Raw genomic sequence first — 20579 nt, forward strand, 5'->3', positions numbered from 1 at the left:
CTTTTGTAGGTGTTTAAAACCACCTGGAGTTAGCCAAGTGACTCATTTGCATGGCGAGAGTGTCAACGGGTTCCAACATCAACATTCCTAGGAGGTGACTGCCCAATAGCAGTGGGTACAACCAGTGCTCTAATCACTGTTGAAATCATTGATAGCGCTGTCTATCCACACTATGACAGACAAAAGCTGAAATGTATTAAACATAGCAATCCATCATCCCGCAGATGGGAAGCAGGAGCCAACAGAGTTCAGAGGGAGCGACTCCCGCTGCTAACAATGGCTGAAGTACAGACAGTTCACTACTCCTCCTTGCTCCTCACCGGGCTCTTCTCCCAGCTTCCCAAGTGCGATAAATGAATAAACAGCCCACTGCAGAAGAAGGATTTAAATGCTGTAGACTTGCTGATAGTTATTATTCCAACTCAGAATACCTATAAACAAGCTTAATGAGAACATCGGATCTCTTTTTTTTCAGGTTGTTTTTTTTTTAAAAAAAGGGGGCGGGGTGTTTGTTGAATTAAGAAATTGTGACTTCAAATAAATAAGAACCCCCCAAAAAAACCCACCAAACTTAAAAATGTTAGGTGCATAAATCTCATCTGAATATATGAGAAGCTGACGAGCTAAATATCTAGCACCGGCAGCTGGCAGCTGGAGACAAGCTACAAACAACAGTGCTCCAAATTAAGAAGTAATTTATGTGGAATACATCATTATTTTAACATGAAGGATACAAAGCTTTAAAGGGGAGAGGAATGGCTAGCAGACTTTTAAAGAAAAGTAAGTCCAGAGCAAAGTAATGCTATTTATGAAAGTTGATTTTTCTTTCTTGACTTATTTCTTGTAGGACACATGAGTCACACAATATAGCCAAAGGAAAAACTGCAACTGCTAACACCACATTAGTAAAGTATAAAAGGGAAAGACACTTTTCTTAGCATTTCAGCCTTGTCATTTCCAATTTTCTGCTCTTTGGACATGCTTGTATTCAAATTCTGGAACATCTATTCAGCATATCAATCCTAATTAGACAATCTGGGTCTGGAAAGGATGAGAGCTGGGTCATTTGCATAATTTAATCATAAATACTCAGTGATACATATTTCCAAATGCATTTGTACAATTATCTTTTCATCCTTGGGGCAATGGTATTAATATGATTAGGCAATATTTCTGGAAAAAACAGACAAGTATGCACTCTTTTTAACTGCAGCTTAGGGCGATATGAAAAATTAATTAATTTCTGAAGAAAATCAATTTCTGTACGTGACCACATTAGACATTGCTAAACCAAGACACAGAGTCCTTTCTCAATCGGAACGTTTTATCATTCCTTTCCAAATTCTGATTGTTATATGAACATTTCAGTAATAAAATTGTTAGATTATTTAAATTATCTTAATATATAAGCATGGAAAAGTGACTATTTCTTTTTCATGTTACCCTGACAGATATTGTGTTTTAAAAAATGTATTGTTTGACCAGTCAATAGGAAACCTTAGCATTTGGTCTGAACTCATCTTATGTGATCTTTTATTAATGCACATTATACTGACTGAATTCAAGGACAGCAGGAAATAATTCAGATCTGAAAACCACAGCTGAAAAAAAAATAGAACCACGCTAACCTAAAGTATTTTAAAATTAATATAAGGTTTCTTCCTTGTTTGTTTTGCTATGAAGAATTAGATAAGGTGTTCCTTCAACAGAAGCATACTCATTACAAAAATGTTGTGGCATATGTGGGATACAGCCAAGCACCCAGGTGGCTAATCTCATTTTTAGAAGAAAGATACTGCTTTGTATGTTAATTGGTAAAAAAAAAAAATAAATATTACATTTATGTTTTTATATGTATGGTCTTTATTTCTTCTCAATCAACAGAAAAAGTAGAAATTACTGCATGCAAATGTTCAATATTCATTTAATTTGCATGAAGGTGCTTGAACAATTTTTTTATTCTAACAAGCTCATTTTTCATGCGTTTTGTCTTTCATCCTAATCTAGCATCTGTCATTCCTTTTTGAAGTTATTATCGGCCCAATTCCCTCTTGGACATGGTTGCTGGGTGACCGGTATCTTAGCACCCACTTTGACAGGAACAGATGTGAATCTGATCAAGAGATTTCCCATGAGTACCTGAAATCACAAACAACTTTCGGGAAAAACAAACAGCCTTGCTGTCACCATCCCTCTCTCACCCTCCTTCCCACCCCTTCCCCCATCCCCCCCAAAAACAGTACAAGGAAGTTGAGGCAGAGTTATCCAGCATTATTAAAACACATTATTATTTGGCAGGTGAGCTCCCCAAGTGTCTTTCTAGACATTTCTGCCTTCAAACAGTGACTCTCAGCTTTAAGTTTTAATAAACACCCTTTGAATACTTCCAAAGACGACAGTTCGTTTCTAAGGTCACCATCTTCTAAATGTTCTCACGTTGAACTTGTTTTGATCACATGAATGCTCTCATTTAAATCAATGGGATTACTCGTGTAAGCAAATTTCACGTGCATACAAGCAGCCACCAGTTGTTTTATAACACCTAACTCATATTTTGATTACAAATAATGTTCTGTGATCACTCCTGCACTTGGTATTTGTGAAACTCCAGCTTATGAAAACTCTGCTAGCTATGCCATGTAGGTACCAATACTGACAATTTTTAAGAACCTGCATAATTTTATTCCTATAAAGCATTTGACTGAGATTCTAAATGCAACAGGACTCCTTACACAAACCAAAGTTTCCTTCCTGCTTGCAGGATTAAGATTTTTATGTGCAACCCAATTATCATATTGACTATATTCAATGCTCCACGTGAGATACAGAAAAATATGAAGAAACCTGGGAATCACAGCTGTATGCTTCTGAAATAAACTTAGAACTACACAAAGCATTGGCGAGAATTTCCAGAAAGAGTGAAATTCTAAAAAAAAAAAAAAAAAAAAAATAATCTAACAAACAATTTCACTCCCATCTAGCACCTCTGCCACAACAATCTCCGTAGCAAAGCTTATTCTTGCTTGCTTTGGCAGGCACTACGCTAAACACAGTCTTCCTTAGCGAAGAGAAAGGAAACATTTGTGATACAAAGACTGAAAATTTGATCACACACATGTAAACTTGTAAGGCTGCATGTAACAGTAACACTGGGTAAATTTGCTTTAACATGCTGTCAACCAGCCTTTCACTTCTGTCTCTTCACTATGCTACTCTTCAGCATGTTCCCAGCCCCATAGCCTCAGGGCTCTTGTCCCTACTGATACTACTAGGGTTAGCAACTGCTTCCAACCAAGAATCCTCTGTATTTGAAGTTTTCACAGTGCCTAATAAAATGGAGATTCTACGAAGAATTGGAAATTTTCATCTTCACTTTCTTCAGACTCCAGAGAGCTGTGTGAGGCGAAGAAAATAAACAGGAGGAGAGGAAATGGAAAGATAGAGTTTGGATCTTCAAAGATCTGAATTTGTTCCTTCATTCTGAGTTGTTGTTTTATGATCAAACAGATAACAAAGGAATTTTTTCCTCTCTAGTTTAGATGCAAAGAAATTTAAGACAAACCTTTCCATCACAATAAAGCAGTCATTGCCACTACAGCTGATCTTAAAGATTTCCCTTATTCGCAACCAAAATCAGAAAGCAGCCAAAACATTTTATTGGTAAGTCAAAAGCCTTAAACTAATCTGATCTAAATTTATTCTGGATACAGTAATGTTAATGCATGTTCTACCCAACTTATGAACAACAGAATTACAAAGGAAAAGCTAAGCAAGTCAGTGCTTAAGAAAAATGTTTTAAGTCCCCGAATGCAACTGGACCTTGACCTTCCATTAAAAATCACTGGGGAACAAACCCATTCTCTGTGTGTTGGAAAAAATGCCCCCCTCTACCCACTCAGGATATCAGCATCACACAGTAGTCAAAACTGTTGATGGCACCAACAAAAACTGAATCTAAAAGCATAAGGCTGACTTAGGGAAAGACAGAAAGAGAGCTTAGGGATCGTTGTGACCACTTATTTGAGGTGAATTAGAAAGGGACATTATGTACACATTTATAATAAATACATAATAGTGATAAGTAATCACCATTTAGAAGACTCACCCTTCACTTGGCCAGTCAAAGGAAGCACAAGCTATGAATAATGGGGCCATGATGATGCCTCAGAGAACAGTTTGGTTATCCAGACTGGCAAAATCAAGAATGGCTTATTACAAACTGTATGGAAAAATTCATCGGTGTGAAAAGCAAACAAACAGTGTAAATAACTTCTTACTTATTGTGATAACTCTGTTATTCCCACTCCTCACCTTCCAATCCTTTTTGCCCAAGCCAAAAATGTGACTACAAACTCAGGACTAGGCGACAGTGGGAGCAGTAATTCACACAAAAGCCTCTTCTACTACGTCCATATTAAAGAGCAGAACAGTCTACAGCCAGGGATCATCAGCTGAGCTGTTTAGCCATCTAAAGCGTTAAGATGGTGTATAAAGAGAAAAGTGATACACACTAGATGAGTAGTAACCAAATCTGTCACTCATCCACTAGAAATAGGTAGACTTATACAGGCACTGAATGCCAATTTCAGCACTAGAAATGTCTTTCAAGGATGGGAAGATTGCCTGAGAATAGGAAACAGTTTCCATGAGAAGGTGGAAGCCAAGCCTGGAAGGTTTGCAGAGCCTCTGTGGGATAGTAATTGCTGAGGCAAACTTAAGCGGAACAGAGCACTCAGTTTGTTAAATAAATCAAAATGCAAGCTATTCTTATTTTATGTAACCCCATAAGCGTAGTTCCAGATATTCAAATGAACTAAGGAACCCTTTCCCGTCCTTAGGGCCCACTGCTTCAACTTAGCTGGCATGCTCCTACACACCACACTGGCAGAAACACCTGGACACATCAAATACCGTACCACCTCACCACAGAGTGGTCAGCACTCACCATGGGGTTTTTAGGTTTTCAGCTCAAAGCAAAGTACTGAAAGAGGAAAGCCACGGTAGCACCTACTCGTTACTTTCTTTGATTCCAAGAGGAGGTCTGAACCCAGATTTTCCAAATTCTAAACTTTTAGTCTTACCGAGGGAAGGAGAAAGGTCATTTTGGCAGAAGGAAGAAAGGAGTCTCTGTGTCTTCTTGTAAACTCTTTCATTGGGTAACCCTTTTTGAACCTTGATCCACCATGTCCCATGTCCCAGGTGAGCAGCCTAACACCCCATCGGCAGTCACTCTCTTCTCTACAGCCCATATAACATGCACCGACTATAGTCACTCCCTGCTCTATATTTGCATTTCACATGCAGGAAAACAAAGCCTAAGTTACTAAACCCAGAGGAGAGTTCATGGTTTGAGGATTTAGCCCATACCGAACAAATTCTATAATTTAAACTTTTTGCAGGTTAATTATATTGAGAAATCATTAGACATTTTAAAGAATTAGAACATTGAACTGTTAAATATTAGGCACATGACCCATACCTAATGTAAAGTAAGTTTCTAAAAATGTCCTCAGAAAAATTTAGTAGAAAAACAGGTGTAGGAGAGAATTCAAATGTGACCCATCAGGCCCCAGTATTTAGAAATGAATTGGGATCAGTTCATTCCTTTCCCATGGGGTAACTTGTATAAATGTAATTCTATGGTTTCATAAAACCAGGTCAAGCTTCTGTCCCTTGAGGTCGTTTGGCAATTTGAAGCATGGCAGCACTTTTTCCTGGCTACAAGTTCAAATCTGCATGCGTTCTGGATTTGTGAAACGCAACAATTAGCCGAGCTGAAAAAGATAAGACCCATCCCGATTACAGCACACCTTCCTCACAGAAAACCACTTACAGGGGTGAAACACAATTTCACAAAACAGTATTTACGACAAGTTGGCTCTTTCATTTAAGCTGATGAAAATGCCTACGTTTTTCACCTCTAACAAAATAAGTATTTTTCTTTCATCAGCTGGCACACCAATTAAAAAAGCAGATGACCTTATCACATAACAATGCCAGCAGTTGTAACTGACGACATCCTTCTCCTTTAATGTCAAAATGTTTTACCCATATAATCATACTGTGGAATATCTGTGAATACACGTATGCTTCACAACGCATTTCATAGCTATTATATTATCACCTCTCATGATATCACTGTATTATACTAATTTAAGTAAGAAAACACGTAAAGTAAGACTCAACGAGATAAAATCATAGAAGGGGGTCACCAGAAAAGATGAAATCTGTACTTTGCAGACCCACATCAGCAAAGGCTCAGCAGCAGACAGCCAAAGGCCATGGAGGCTCCACTCCTTCAGGAACAACCTGATATCACTGTGTTTAGCATCATGTCCCATGTACTGTGTACCAGAGCCTGACTTTCACTGCAGTGAGGCAGGAATGACAATCTGACTCTGAGATGTTGCTCAGCTGAGCAACACAAATCCACCCGTACTGGACCATACTCCTTCTGGGGCTATCAAAGCTTCCTCAACCTGTGTAAAGGGTATATTGGCCAGCTCCACACAAACAACTTCTAATGCATGCCTCTAAGTCCATATGCCAGCCAAAGACCCAGAGGCACCAAGGACTGCCCCATCTCAGACCACAAGCAGACTGGTCCCTGCAGGAACCTCCACACCCTGAACAGCGAAATCTATTGAAAGTTTATTAATTTTTAGGCGCATCCCACCTGCTGCACCTTGAGGCGGCCTCAAGCCAATCCAACAGCTGTGGCCGTACCCAAACATCTCCACTAAAAACCTCACCGGTGCTCTCTCCAGGAAACATTTCGACTCCTTCCTTGCAGAATTTGCATGGCTGCTCCTGCAGCAGCTATACGCTGTTCAGTTAGTATTTCTAACACATTTTCCTCACAGTTTATGAAAAATTTATTTTATACATAGCTATACTTTAAACCGTAAATTACTGTAGCAGGAGCTTTGTTTAGTACTTCTATCCTTATTTTATCATGATATTTCAGCAGCAAATTTTGAAGGGAATTGTTAGAATCATAAGCCATCTGCAACACCAAGTAATGTAAGACAAAATAATTTATTAGCAGTTCATATTTCTTTTTTAATCTGGCCTGTCAAAAGCTATGAGTACCAGCTTAAAAAAAAAAAAAACAACAACAAACACCACCCAAAACCCCAAACAAAACAAAAAACCACCAAACCAACTGATCCTGCTCTGAATTAGAACAACATACAACAACATTTGCAACAGAATTTTGACATTAATCTTTAGTGGTAGATGCAGACATGGAGAAATAATGAAGTCCTGCAAATCATCTACATAGTAAGAACTGTTCTAACAAGCTAAGAAAATGTTTTTTTTTTAAAAAAGGGAACATATGCTTTTTCACTTGTATCAGTCCTTACTATACAGTTTATACCACCTGAGGCATTTTCCTTGCCCCTCCTTTTTATTTTTTTAGCTTTTAAGCAGAAATTTAAGGAAGCAGCAAACAATTGGAAAATGGTTTCACTTCCTTCCCACCAAACTATCAGTGAGTATCAGAAATAAAATGTAAAAAGTGACAGCCATGGCACACATCTTGAAGTGCCCATTTCCTTTAAAAAGTGATAGGCTGCTTCTCTGCTACAGAAATTAATACAAAAATCCCCAGCAGGAGGTACAAAGCCACAGGTTATACCAAATTCTCATACTCATTCCTGCCAAGACGTTGTCCTGATTTCCTAGAGTTAATTAATAAGAAAGAACACAATACTCACAAAAACATTTAAAAATGCATAATGAATCTTATTTTATGCAACAAGTGTTAATTTACAGGACACTACAGCAGCAGCATTTTTTCAATGCCTTCAAACTGTCCCTACTAATGCAAGAAAAGTATACAGTAAGCCAGCTTCCTACCAAAGATGTCAACTGATTCTTTTATAGCCCTTCCAAAAATATTTTGCAGATGCTTGGTTTAAAGATGTATGTAGGCTATTGATAGCAACAGGACTATCCACATTCTTAAAGTTAAGCATATGGTTTCAAACCACAGCATTTTTATTTTAATGTAAATAGCCAAGTCCTACAGGTGACCTTCTTCAACAAAGAAAGGTTTTTACAGCAGGCCAGGAGACTGGAAACAAATTATATGCTTCATGAAGACAGATAACGCTGGCATCCATTAAAACATGATATAAAACCAATTAAAATATTAAGTTTATATTTTTACTACATTTTGAGAAGTATCATTCAAAAATAATAGCTTCAGTAATGTTTTTTAAAGAATGCTCGAACTATTAATAAGCCCTGACTAGATTTATCACCAATAAAAATGTTATGCATTGCTTGTAGTTCTTAAAAATACAGTACCTATAACCTGAAAGCAGCTTTTTTCTGCTCCATACATAAAATCATGACCTAGCTCTTTATTAAAATAAAAATAATTAATTAGTAAGTATTAGGAAAACATGACATCAAAGTTACAAAAGATGTAATAGTAATAATATATATATATATGTATTACCTGTTCCCTTTATAGTTTACTTTATGTAACTACTTTATTTTTGATCCCTTACAATTGTTTTGCGTATGATGAAAAAGCAAACCGTTTCCCAAAAGTAAGATTTAAAAATAATTTCTATCATACAACAATTTGTAAATACAAGCATATTCTGAGACATGTCCTGAACAACAGCTTTTGATCCAAATGCAAAATACCCATTACCTGTTCTCAGTACAGTATCGCTAACAAGGGCTCTAACATGAATGGTATTCAGAGTTATGAACTTCAATCATGACATTGTAATGTTACAAATGTATTTTAGCTGTCAGCTATGCTAAAATGTCTGCAGCAGTCCCACATACTCCCCTTCTTCCCCTTCCTCCCCAGCCCCATCCAATTCTGGTATGTAGCTCTGTTACTTTTGTTAGCCAGGTAAGCTGTCTGCACACCTATGTATGGCCCTCTCAGTTAGTCATACAATCTAAGGGAAAAACTAAACATAAAAAAGGCATGTCTTAATAGTTAACACGTTGGGGTTTTTTTCCAGTATTTTTAGTATCCCACAAAAGTATAATGTGCATGAGAAAACTAGCCCGAAAGTTTTACTTGAACCCAAGCTTGTTTTGGATCAAAAGGAATTTAGGCGAATTTAGCCATTTGGCTAATCAGGAGAATAATTCTATAAATACTAAGAACGAATAAAATTTCAAGATCAAAACACCCTCTTATTTTAATGGAAAAAGAACATCCAGTTATTGTGGTGAGGTGCACTGGAAAATTTTAATTGACCTGCTGCACTGCTTCTGGACTATAGCTAATGTCAGCCTTCCAATGGACATAAAACCCCACTGTTTAGTATTTGCAACAAAAATATTATTTATTTTTTTCATACTGAAATAACTTTCTTCTTCATGAGGAAGCTGCAAAATATATGGGATGCAAAGAAAATATCTACAGTAAATTAGTTTTGGAGGCAACAGGGTACCTTTAAACAGAATAATGAACAGAAAGTTACGCAGGTGTTACCCATACCAGCATTCTCAGGGGTGTATGACAAAACCTTTAGACGGTTTTATTACATCAAAAGCATAATATTAAGAATATTAAAAAAAATAGGTTTATACTGGTTTAGAAAGTTTCTCTTTATTCCTAATACACTGTTCGGATACACGCAATTTATGACATCTTTTGATACAATTCTGCAAATTGTATTGTATATATTCATACCCCTGTAACAGGAGGATATTGACTCTAAATATAATTATCACAAAACATTGTCTAAAGCACTGTGAACTGAAATATATTTTGTAATCTATTTCCTCAACCACAACTCATGCAAGCACTTCCATGAATTTTGGTGAATGTATCGTGAACTGCCACTCAGGGTCTTTTCAGTCCAATATCCCATCTCCAAAACTGACCTATGGAAATTCACAGAAAAATGCAAGTACTCAGTATTTACAAAGTTATCCTTCCCCAGTGTAGTTTCCCAGCTCATTACTATCACTGATTTAGAGTAAAGAACTACAAATTGGGAAGTAACTGTATGGTCAAAAGCTGATCCTTCCTCCTATAAAATTCAGTGACAGCGTTTTTCTACTTTATGCTATGGAAAAGATACTACCACCCTTTTTCTTTTTCTTCCCTTAAAAAAAAAAAAAAAAAGAAGTTTTAAACAGTTCACAGTTATTCACAGTTAAAGCTAAAATTCCATGTTTAAGAGATTACATTTCAATATTCTGCAATGCTTATGAAATGAAACATCAGGACCTGTTAGGAGATGCCCCTGGCTGAGCACCGCATCATAGAAATAAGCAAAACATAGTGGGTTAAGGGTAAAGTTACTCAAAGCAACCTGGATTTTATCAAGTCACAGACATACCTTGATACTAAATATGAAGATTTTTTGTTTATGTTTCAGGATTTTTGAAAATAATTTAAATGATGATGGAAAAGAAAAATTCTTCCTTAATGCATGCTGGAGAAATTATCTATATATGAATTAACTCTCTGGATCATAATAGCTTTTTGCAGATGACTCTTCAGCTCTATCATTTAAATACTTATTTAGGCAACTAAAAATTTACTGTCAATTCATATTATGTCAGTCCACATTATGGCGCTGTTACAGTATGCACATTTAAAGAGTATTGAAAAAATTACTGTTCATGTGCAGCATATAATTTGCAAAAGGTTAATAACTATTTTAAAACAATGAATGGAATTAACTCATAATGCAAAGCAGATGCCCCAAACGTTATTTTTTAAACAAAACATATTTAACTTATAAAAGAACAAAGAAGATCTAAATCCAGTCCTGTTGCTTAAAAACAGACAGGCATTGTGGTTGTTTCAGACTCTTGGTTCGCTGGCTCATACAATTTTGATAAAACTCTGTAGTTTCTGACTACTCCCTCTGCTATCCTGCAGCCAGGAATTAATTTTTTCCGCTAAACTTGTAAAGCTCCTCCATGAAGAGGCAATACTGGCAACACTGAAAGAGATTTACCTGTATTAGACCAGCAGGGATTGCAGTAATAATTTAATGTATCTACGATAATAGTTCAAAAGAAAAATACTGAAATTCAATCCAGTGTATGACAATTCTCTGCTTCGTATGCAATTCACTTTAGATGATGAATTGCAGAGATAGGCAAAAACAGCCGTCTGGAACGATCTAGTAACAGGAGAAAACAGAAGAAATACTCAATGGCAGTCAAACAAAACTAGCATTTCCAACAAACATTCCGAACACGCTCCAGATTCCAAAATATTAAGCAGGCAAGTAGAGTAAATAAGATGACTTTAAGTGCATTTTGGTTTGCTGTGCTGAGAAGCAGTGGAGACAAATGCCCATGTGGGAACGGCAGCCCCCCAGGTGCCAGCCCTAGGGGGCACGCTGTGGGGCGCGCTCCCAGCATCCCAGGTAGGACCAGTAGCCTCAGGCATCATGCCTCCAGCTGCAGAAAGAGAGTGGAGGCCCAAGACTGAACCGAGCATTTGAACACAGATAGTAATAGTTTGTGGAAATAACAAAGCTATTCGCTGTGCTTTCCCACAGTCCATTCTGGTAAGTTGATACAAAACTGACAACAAAAGTGTGCAGTTTTATATAAACTACAGCTACTGGTGAAATGTGTTTTTTTTTAAAAAAAAAGAAAAACACACAACAAAACCCATAAAACTTTACCAATAGTCATAGCTATAAGATAAAGGAGGAGTAAATCAAATGGAACACTTCAGGAAAATCACATGAAGTAATCAAGGAAAAAAACGTCCCTCTGCCCACCACTAGCAGCCCCTCACATCCCTGCAGAGGAACAGCACCGGCAGCGTTGCACAACAGGCAACGAACGCTCACTGGGGAGAAGTGTTCCCTTCCTCAAGTATCAGATACTGGGCTGATGCCAGGGACTAAGCATCAGATTAAAGGGATAAATTCTCTGTTCTGTTGTAATAAGCATGGCCCAAAGATCTCAGCTTCTAACTTGTAATATTTACCAATAAATAAATAACCATAAGATGGATATTAAAGTTCTGTTATTGTGAGCAGCTGGAGTCTTTCAGGTTTTTTTTAAGTCTGAGGAAGCCACCTCCAAACCTTTCACTCCTTTATAGTTACTACAATTTATCCTCTGGCCTTCCAGAAGTCGTCTTTGCTTGTAAAACCTACCATATTTCTGCTGATTATATTTTAGTAATCTGTGGCAAGAAGGAAGGTCATCAATATAAACTGCAGATACTATGTATTTGACATTCCTTCCAGCTGCACTTGCTGACCTGTTCATTTAAAATACCTATGATCTGTACTAACCTATCTGGGTGAGATACTCCTTTAATTAATACAAACGGGAAAAAACTATGCAAGCGTGCAGTATTCAGTAAACAAGCACATGCTAGGTCCACATAATTTGAGAGAAGCAGAAGCTAGCAAAGAGAGACTGAGTAACTGCCGTGTAAGACAGGCTTTGAAGAGAATTGTTTCATGTTCAGCATCTTTCCCCTTTATACTCAAAAATCAATTAGGTTGTTTTCCAAAATTTGTAAATAGCTTCCAAACAGTGCAAATAATTCCCTGCTTTAAGTATGAATGTCAGCGAACTCATTCAAAATCATCTTCAAATGTCAGAAAAGATTAACAGATCCTGGCCACAGGAGGGAGGTCAGAAGAAGGCACACGCTTTTAGTCTTTACTCGGGTGGACACGATCCAAAGCCAACCTAAGTCTATGGGAAAACTCCACGAAGGAACCCAGCATGGTAACATTTCACGACAAGTGCTCAAAACACAAGAGACCAGAAACAATCTGTGATCAATAGCTTCCAGGTCATTAATCCCAGGCAGGTGACATCCAGTGCGCCGTTCGGTACTCTCTTTCACGCACACATTCAAGAAAACTGACTCGACTGGCATCTAGTAGCTTTAAATATTTTCCATGTTTTGCCTTTACCCTCCCCGTTTGTTTGGCACATGGCTTTCTAACATCCCATTAATGTCAAACCGTTTAATCGGAATGTAAGCTAAATGCACAGTTTGCTATTTCCTGGATTTCTGTTTGGCGACCAGTGCTTTTTATGAGGAAAATAAAAGCAAAGGTCAGTATGACCAGAAAAGAAAAGTCATCTTCCATAACGGAAGCTTATTTTTCCAGTGAACTGATACAGAAGCCTAATTTAGAAAAAGGTCCTTTAGTATCATGTTATTATTAGTAGTATCACAAATAAACACAAAAACCAATTCACTTTACAGACCTCCACATTAAGCATTCAATAGAAAATCCCTTGGTGTTTTATTGATTTTTGTTTTATTGATTTTTTAAATAGCAATATCACAGTTAAAATGTATCATTTTAGTGAAACACCTCTAAAAGTTTTCCATCACGAAATAAGTTATTACAAATTATTTCCACAGCAACTGGCAACTAACGATTCAATCCATTTAAAGAACAACAAAGTAATGGCTTTATTTGGATGCCTTTTTTGATTAAATAACGTATTAACCTTGATGAAGCTTTCCAAAAAGGGATTAGTGTATTCGAGTGCATCAGCTGATTATGAGACAAATATAACGGTGATAAGATGCTGGTTCAAATTTTCTGAATCTGATGAGTATAACAATTTAGCCGCTAGGATGGAGTTGGCTCTTAGAGCTTCTATCCCAACAGTAAGTGTCCACCCAGATACAAAAGACATCACCCGGCTAAAGTATGCAGTAACTGAGAGTCTGGAAAGGTCACTTAAATCACTGAACTGGGGAGAATAAAATATCCTGCATAATTACTGTAACGTCAGAAATAATTAAAAATAATTAATCTGTAAGGAAAGGAGAATCAGAGTGAAATGTATTGGAGGAGAAACCCAGAAAGTAAATACAGATTTATCTTCTGATGGTATCATCCATTTTGACCAAAACTCACTGACCCACTTTGCTTTATTTGTCTATACTGTAATGATACATTTTGCATACCTATTGTATATCCTTTCCATTAAGTTATTTGCTTAATGGATGTATAAATAAGTCTACTGCAATTACACTTTTTAAGGGTCAAATCCTATCCACTTCTGAACCCACAACTGTAATTTCTACTACGCCAGATGATAACACAGCAGACCTCAGAAACAGCTGAAACCCGGCCGATTCGGTGGTGTTTACGTGATCAACCCATGTTACAAACAGGCTGCCAAACCCTTCTATATCCCTGCAAAGTCCAGGAACCAGTGACCCCATACCCCCCGCCCAAAATAAAAAAAAAGTTTCTGTATTTTTTAATTTCACGTGTTAAAAATACAGTGACCGTGGCAAAAGAAAACTTCCATTAGTTTATTTTAAGGACCAAATCTTGGCACTCGTGCAGTTGTTACATGCCACGCAAAAAAAAACCCAACACAAACACAAAAAAAAACCCCAAAAAACAACCAACACCCCAATCATCTAAGAGCAGCTATTAATATTCATGTTGATTCCACATGAAACAACAGCAGTTACCCGAGCAGCTACAGTTATGTCAGCGCCTGGAAGTTATTTCCAGGCTGTTTTGTCCTGCTACCCTGAATATTCAGGAACTTCAACAATCCATCGAGCAACAGCCACCGCAGAGTAAGTGCTGTGCTTCGCCCCGCTCTAGGCTGGCGAGCCCCATCTGCCCCCCGCCGCCTCGGGCAGGGGGGACGGAGGGGATGTCACAGCCCCCGCCACCAGGGCAGGGCACGGCACGGCCCCGCGCGGGGTTAGCTGCCCACGTGTTGGCGGTTGCTGCACCTTGAAATCTGACAATAGGAAAGTGAAAGGAGCCCGCTCTGTTTATTTGCGTACACTGAAAGTATCGTCGGGACTTTGCCCGCGCCCTCCTCCTCGGCGAGCCCTCGCTCCGTGTGGTGCTCCCACCGCCCCTCCAGCGCGGCAGAGCCGGAGCCCCCCGCCCCAGGCCGGGGGAGCCCCCGGGAACTGGAGGCGCTTCCGACCGCTCTGATCTCGGGGTCACGGCTGTTATGCGATCCCTTCTCCTTATCAAGCAGCTTCAGCCCTGTAACCTACAGATTGAGAGATAACAGCCCCACACTTTCGCCCTCGGTTGCAAAGCCGGCTGCTACCGCAGCAGGAATTTCCTCTTTTGCCCGCTCCTTCTCCTCCGCACCCCGCCCCCCCCCCCAACCACACCTCCCCGGCTGTGCCAAGTTTGGGGCCTCACCTCTCCTCCGCTGACCCCCCGACCCGCGGATGCACGGCAGGGCAGCGCGGCGGTACCCGGAGCGCTGCCCTCCCGCCCCCGGCGCCATCCCCGCCACCGCGCCCGCGCAGAATAGCGCGGTAACCGGATTCAGCCTTGGCCAGATACCATCCCCGCTCCCGCTGCCACCGTCGCCCTCTCCGCGGCTGGCGGGGACCGGGAGCCGCTCGCACCTGCTCCACGGGGACCCCCCCCACGCCCACCCCGCCCCGGAGGAAGCAGGCCAGCCCGGCCGCCGGGCACCCCTCCCCGCTGCCCCAAAACGGCCGCAGCCGCCGCCGCCACCACCTCCTCCTCACGGTCTTCCCGCCCTCCCTCCACCCCACCCCCCCCGCCCCGTTCGCCATGTGGCAACTGCCTCATAGACCTATACAAAAAGTGCACGTGCCCCTTCGGATATATGACAGCAGCTGATGGCCAAGTGGCTTCCACCCACCCCGGCCAGGCCCTCCGCCCGGCAGGCGGCCCGGCGCCCCATCCCAGTCACACGAAACCCGAGTGCCTGTGTGTCGCTGCCCCCCCCCCCCCCGCCTGGACCGCTCCCCGCCCACTCCTGTGCACCCTTCGGGCAGCTTTTTCTCAGGGCCGCTCGTTTCAAAGACACGTCCAGGGATAAACTTGAGGAGGGGGGTCGGTCAGAAAGCACTTTTTGGCCCCGCCACCCTCTCCGCGGCCCCGCCGGCCCTCCGCTCCCCGCGGCAGTCCCGAGCCCCCGGCACGCCTCGGCCGGGGGGAGGGAAGGGGGCAATGACAGGGCGATACTTGCAGGGCGCAGAGGGGGGGGGGGCAGAAGCACCCTCTCTCCTCCCTCTCTCCCTCCGTCCCGCCGAGGAGCGGCGCAGCCGGCTGCGGAGGAGGCCGGCTGGGTGCCGGGACAGCGAGGGAGAGAGGGGGCGAACGCACGCGGCTGCAGGCCGCCCCCCCCCCTCCCGGCCCGCGCGGTGGCAGCGGGAAGCGGCGCAGCGTCCGCCCGGGCCGCACCGCGCGGGGGTGGGACGGGGGCGGCGGCGGCGGGGGTGTCCCGCGGGGTGTGCGTGTGCCTTGCGGCGGTTACCTGGCGTTGGTGCAGTCGTTGTAGAGGGTCTCGAAATCCTTCCTGGAGATGAGTTTGCAGCGGTTGACCCCGGGCTGGATGGCCCCCAGCCCCCTCAGGATGCGGACCTGCTCCACGTTGCAGACGACGGGCGTGATCTCCAGCCGCTTCAGCTTGGTGTAGACCGTGTGCAAGCCCCCCACCAAGTGCTTCAGGAAGAGGTCGAACGCCTGGGGCAGGCAGATGAGCTCGCAGCCCTCCACGGTGAAGGAGGCCACTTTGGCCCCCCTCAGATCCACCATCTTGCACTCGTTATTCTGGGGGGTGTTCTCCACCGGGGACGGGGTCGAGTACACGGGCTTGCCGGGCAGGCTGCCGGCCGCGCTGGCCGCGCTGGCATTGGGAGTGGAGGTGCCGCCGCCGCTGCTGCTGCCGCCGCCGCCGCCGCTGCTGCCGCCGCCGCCGCCGGTGCCCAGGCTGGGGCTGCCGCCGCCGCCGCTGCCGTTACCGCCGCCGCCGCTGGTGGTGGAGGTGACTGTGGCCGCCGCTGCCGCCGCCGCCGCCGCCGCGATGGGCTCCGGCCGGAATAGGTTTGTCCCCGAAGCGGCCGGCGGGGGAGCGATGGACGGAGACGGAGAGGAGGTGGCCGACGAGGAGGTGGCCGACGAGGAGGTGGTGGTGGTGGTGGTGCAGGCGGCAGAAGTTGAGACCGGAGGCTGAGGGGGGACCAGCTGGGTCGGAGGGATCAAAGCAGCCGGTACGGCCATGGTCACATATACGGCGGAGGGGGCAGGGGGAGGGGGGAAAGTTCCCACACACACACGCAGGGGAAAGGGGAAAAATTAAAAAAAAAAAAAGAAGATAAAAAAATAAAAAAGGAGGAAAGGAGAGAAGGGAGGAGGGGGGAGAAGAAGGGGGGGGATAACCCCGGATCAGGTGCTGCGGCGAGCGAGAGAGCAGGGGGCAGAGTGAGAGAGAGAACGCACAAAGTGTCCCGCAAGTGGGGACGGAGGAGGAGGAGGAGGAGGAGAAGTCCGCTCCGGGCGGCGGGGCTGGGGCCGAGGGGAGGGGGGAGGGCAGTTTCTTTTTGTGGTCCTTGCTCTAGCACCACGTTAAAGACGAAGGTGAAAAGGAGGAGGTTTGAAGGACTTCGGTTCTCTCTGGCAAGTACATTGATCAAAGATTGAGAGGGGAATGACAGAGAGAAAATGAGCTGGGAAGTGCTGGCTGCCGCCGCCGCTCGCTGGACGAGTTGTTGTTGTCACACGGTGCGGAGGGGAGGAGCTCCGGCAACTTGAAATACCCTTTGAAGCAGCAAAAGGCTCACTCACTAGTATTAACCCAAATTATCCAACCAGGAACCCGGAGCAGGAAAACAGAGAGAGGGAGAGAAGTCTCCCCCCGCCCCCCCTCCTTTCAGGAACCGTTAGATTACATGTTTCATATTTCACCCCACCAGAGACGAGATGTAATTTTCCCAGCCCTTTTCTGCAGTCGCTTGTCAACACAGTTTGTGAGGAAACACGAGCGTCTCCAGTGCTCCCCCGAAGCCGGCCGGGAGCGGGGAACCGGGGGTGCGGGGCGGGCGCTGGCCGCGCACCTTGCCGGGGCCGGGCCGGGGCGCCCGCGGACAAAAGCAGAAACCTCCGGACGGGTCTGTTGCTCTCGCTTGTTGTCCTCCCGGAACCACAGACGCTCATCCCGGCGGGGTGGAAGCTGCTGCCGAGGGGTCCGGGGACAGCGCCGAGGCCCCTTTGTTGCGCGGGCAGCGGCGGCTGCGCGGGGCGCGCAAGGGCAGCCCCACGCGGCAGCGCTCGCGGAGACCTTCCTGACGGCGGCCACGGATCGAGGGGGACGGGGCGCCGCGGGTCACGCCGTCGGGAAACCGCATCGAGGGGGGGCCGCGGAGGCCCCCAACTAACTTGGGGGGGGGGGGGGGGGAGTGTGGGGACCGCCCGGCCCGCGCAGGCACCGCCGCGCAACAGGTGTCGGCGTCGCGCAGAACCCCCGCGGCGGCGTCCCGGGGCAGGTAGCGCGGAAAGTCAGCTGCTGCGTGTGCCCACGCATGCGCAGTGGCGCGGGCGGCAGGACGCGCCGCGTCTGGCGTGGCCGGGCCCCGTGCGCCGCGTGCTACCTGACCGCCGCCGAAGTTGGGGAGGGAGTTTTAACGCGTGTTTAGCGGCTCGGCTGCGTGGGGTGTTAGGGTCGGTCGGGAGAGCCCGGGGCTTTCTTCTGCTTCCCTCGAGGGCACTTCGCTTTTTTAAAAGGGTAAAGAAATGGGCAGCCTTTACAGACGGGGGGGTGGGGGGTCGTGCAAAAACAAGGTTCGGTGTGTACGTGGTGCTTCCCGTGTTAAAAATACATGTTTTGTACTTCGTGAATTGCGATGCATGTATGTGCGCCCTTTTTAAATGTATACAATTATGTGAGATATGACTCATGGGATGACACATCTACAGAGGAGATAATCCCAGCTGTAGTAATTCAATGCAGGGGAATTTCCACATTATTAGATACAAACTACTTTATAGGATCTACTTGCTTATTGTACTTTTAAATTCAATCTACAAGAGTTGGTGTTCCAATACCAGTAAACATGTCATTTGCTAGCGAAATTTTTGCTGTCCTGCACTAAAATCTTAAGAATAGGCTGATGGCACCGAGAAAATACAAAGGGTCATGTTGTTTTGAAGTCTGGTGTACCCACAACTGTGCAGAACACTTCTTCAAGCCGTTTTTAGGTGCTTTGCAGAACGTTTATCTGGAGGAATGTGTACAACCTGAGTTCCACGGGTGGGATCTAGCATTGCATAGAACTTGTAATTTAAAAATGTAAATGCACTGCATCTTTCTTCTTCAGTTGTTGAAAACCAACTCTGTCCATATTTTCTTTGCCTCAACTATCCTTTCATTTTCTCTTACACCTTGTGACGACAGAACAGGTCCTTGAGAAGATCAGGACAGAGCCAGACATGCGTGATATTGCCTCTTGGAGATCTGAGTGAATTCTGAATTAGGAAATCTACCATTTCATTTTTTTTCTCTGCTTTCCCTACAACACGATGCACACCAGCCCTTCTGCTTTTCTTCTTACTGTGTGCCCTCACGGATATATAATCCTCATGGTTCAAAACCATATAAAGAAAATGTAGTTTGAAAGGGTTTACTACCACAGGTTTGGGTTAACCTTGATCATTTCAGTGCAACAATGGGATTAGAAACCTAGAAAGAAGTTTATGAAAAGGTTCAAGGCTCCTCAAGGCTTCTGGCTTGGTAAGTGTTTCTAATGATTATGGAGAGCGACTGGATTTATTTTAATTCGCTCACATAAACACACCAACAAATCTAGAGGTTGCTCTTTGTAAACTTTTTTAGATTTCATTTCTCTTACTCACTGACCCTTTCATGTAATGATATTGTTGGGTGTTTTCTTTTTTTCTCCCTGAGTTGATATCAGCAAAACTCAAATTACTGTAACTGATATTTGAAAATTCTCCCTGTGTCAAGTGAAGACTTATGGTGCTGAAATCAATAAGACTGTTTAAAATTCAAAGACCTGCAAATCGTTCTGTTTGTCCTTTGATAGGGCCTGGGCTGATTAAAATGCGACCAAGAAAGCTTAATTGCTGCACTAATTAAGAAGTCTTTAATTTCTTTCCTGGAATATTGTTTGAAGCAGGGTTTCTGTTCTGCTCATGTTCAGGGCAGGTATTCTTTCTGTTTCTCTGCCTCCCTCTTTTTTTTTTTTTTTTTTTTTACTATTTTGTATATTAAAATGTGCGTTAAAGCAGTGAGAAGTATTGACAGTGATTGTAATTGCACTAAAAAAAGTCTGATACAGAGTTCACTATTTCACTAAATTATAATATTGAGGGCAGCTGTAAAGGGTAAAATGCAATTAGAAAATGCATTGTAGCTGTTGCATTTTAAGGAATCTGAATACCTGACTGACAGGAGATAGGATAGTAAATCAGCTCCCTCCCCCTTCTTCAGTTATTATTTATAATTAAATATTTAAATTCATTAAGGAAAAAAGGCAGCGAGAAAAAAGTATTTATCTTCTGAATGTATGTGAAGGAATGGACCAAGGGGAGGGGACACATACTGAAGATAGGCACCTGGTAAGGATGAATAGTGTATTACCATGTTAAGTTCATCCACAATATTTTTTTCTGCATTCCTTTTGAATTTATTTTCCTGAGAAATTCCTTTCTGTCTTGTATTTTGTCGTATCCTTGTCTAGTGACCTATTTTGTTCACTGGTTTCTGAAGAGAAGGAACTAAACGATTTCAACAAAGCTTTCTGTGTGATCAATAGAGTAATGTTTCAGGTTTAATCATGCTGCATTATAACTCTTGCAAACGACTGC

The 20579-nt window shown here is 43.2% G+C and overlaps 1 protein-coding gene across 6 annotated transcripts in view; it reads right to left on the reverse strand.

The window, feature by feature from the left end:
• Window positions 1-17051, reverse strand: part of DACH1 (dachshund family transcription factor 1) — a 370345-nt gene extending 353294 nt beyond the window's left edge. For all 6 annotated transcript variants that reach the window (XM_040584157.1, XM_040584156.1, XM_040584154.1 and 3 more), the window contains exon 1: window positions 16231-17051. In XM_040584157.1, the coding sequence (XP_040440091.1) occupies window positions 16231-16976 (746 nt within the window). In that variant the 5' untranslated portion in view covers window positions 16977-17051. The remainder of the gene's footprint in view (window positions 1-16230) is intronic.
• Between the last annotated feature and the right edge of the window lie 3528 nt (window positions 17052-20579).

This window comes from Falco naumanni, chromosome 2, assembly GCF_017639655.2.
Source record: "Falco naumanni isolate bFalNau1 chromosome 2, bFalNau1.pat, whole genome shotgun sequence".
NCBI classification, from domain to species: Eukaryota; Metazoa; Chordata; class Aves; order Falconiformes; family Falconidae; genus Falco; species Falco naumanni.